The 1643-nt window shown below is 43.1% G+C and overlaps 1 protein-coding gene across 1 annotated transcript; it reads left to right on the top strand.

Moving 5' to 3' along the window:
- Positions 1–1183: 1183 nt before the first annotated feature.
- On the top strand, positions 1184–1533 carry PPTG_09824 (hypothetical protein; the record flags this gene model as incomplete). The annotated part of the gene is made up of 2 exons (XM_008905607.1): positions 1184–1258; positions 1324–1533. The coding sequence occupies 2 exons, from the start codon at positions 1184–1186 to the stop codon at positions 1531–1533; spliced, it is 285 nt and encodes a 94-aa protein (XP_008903855.1).
- Positions 1534–1643: the final 110 nt, after the last annotated feature.

Raw genomic sequence — 1643 nt, 5'->3', positions numbered from 1 at the left:
TTTTTTAGGATAGTTTTGAACATTTAAAATACCATTAGGACTCATGTCGAAACTATTGTACATGTATAAGGATTGTTTACTATATTAATATTGTGTTCATTACATGCACGGGAGCTGATAAACGAGACTTTGAAAAGCTTGCCTCTTGCAGCTATTATCAACATGTGCTAAAGGCTTGGCTTCATTAAGATCGCTTTTAGATTTCTATAGTATAAAAAAGCCACGGTGACGGCTAGTCGAATGTGCGCTGGAGATGCGTTAATAAATACTCACGCACCAGCGTTACTCTTGCGGGTGAACACAAAATAGCTTTGCAAGAAGAATATTCCAGCCTTCGCGTAGCTCTATTTTGTTTGGGGTTATTTTAGCTGGAGAGGCGAAGTGAAATTATTAAAATAAATTAAAAAAATGAAAATTTGATGTACCATTTATTGCTTCTTCAGACAACTTTGTGAAGACCGCCAGTCACAAAATTTACGCACATAGCACTGGTTAGGCTGCTCAGCCACCTAAAGCTGTCTTCCCAGTTACTATTTATCCATATAATATGGTACATGTATATCTTGTCATCTGTCCCGGTGGGTCGGAAACTATGTGACACACCTTCGTTTCCGCTTGAATAGGGGGAGTCAGAATTGAGATGTGGTATGAAAATCACGATCACTTGCACGCCAACAAAATGGCAAGGTATCTCCCAAAATATCGCCACGTTCACAATTGAAATAGATGATAATATTTTTATTGTTGGCATTCTGCTGCATGTTGCTGCCACGATCAGTGGTAGATGGCTCAGATGCTGCAAGCTCGTGGTGCACCGCGGTTCGAGGTATGGTTGTAGTGGTGTAGGATGATGCAAAGGCCACCAAACGCCCGCTAGCCGCTTGCACGTGCGGTGACGGAGAACGGCTTCATTGAAGAATCGATTTCACTAGATTATCAGAGTGGTGATCAGCCCAAAATGGCCCACCATTTTAGAAATGGTAGGTGATTTCCGAAATGGTTCACCTGAACAGGAAAATGAAATGTCCGCCGAACATAAAAATAAGTTTGACCATTTCGCAAAATCATCGCCACGAAAAGTTTATTCTGACTCTCCCTAATAGGAACGGAAATTCTCTTCTTCCTCATTCCAAGAACGGAAATTCTCTCCCTTCTTCCTCAAGATCCGCCGGCTTGACGAAATATGATGAAGCTTTTCAGTGCGATTGTTGGTGCTGCGGGAAGCTCTTTCCGTGTGGATATCGACGCGAGTCTGTCGGTGGGTCACTTGAAGGATGCGATTAAAGAGAAGAAGATGTACCAGTTCCTGCCGATGAGTTGCAGCTCTTCCTGGCGAAGAAGGTGAAAGGTACCGAGGTGTGGCTGACGGAGAAAGATGTGAAGGAAGGTGATAATGGCACGAGCTATTTGAAGTTATTGGACGTTGCGGGAGCTCCGCTCAACTTGGTTGGCTTTTTGGAGGAAAACGTGCGGTTCCGAGTCATGAAGGAGGATGTTAAGGAGTTCCGTTCACGTGGTTGTGGTGGTTCCTAGTGACCCCACAATAGAGAAGTTGAAGAGTGCGTGGCATCCTTTGTCCCGATCTGTCTTTTTGAGATTTTGTTTATAATTTTTTGATGTGTTAACTTCTATTGTGTAGAACA

The sequence above is a fragment of the Phytophthora parasitica genome (genome assembly GCF_000247585.1).
Source record: "Phytophthora parasitica INRA-310 unplaced genomic scaffold supercont2.21, whole genome shotgun sequence".
Lineage (NCBI taxonomy): Eukaryota > Oomycota > Peronosporomycetes > Peronosporales > Peronosporaceae > Phytophthora > Phytophthora nicotianae.
The sequence above is the reverse complement of the archived record's forward strand: the minus strand, read 5'-3'. Positions and strand labels throughout refer to the sequence as shown.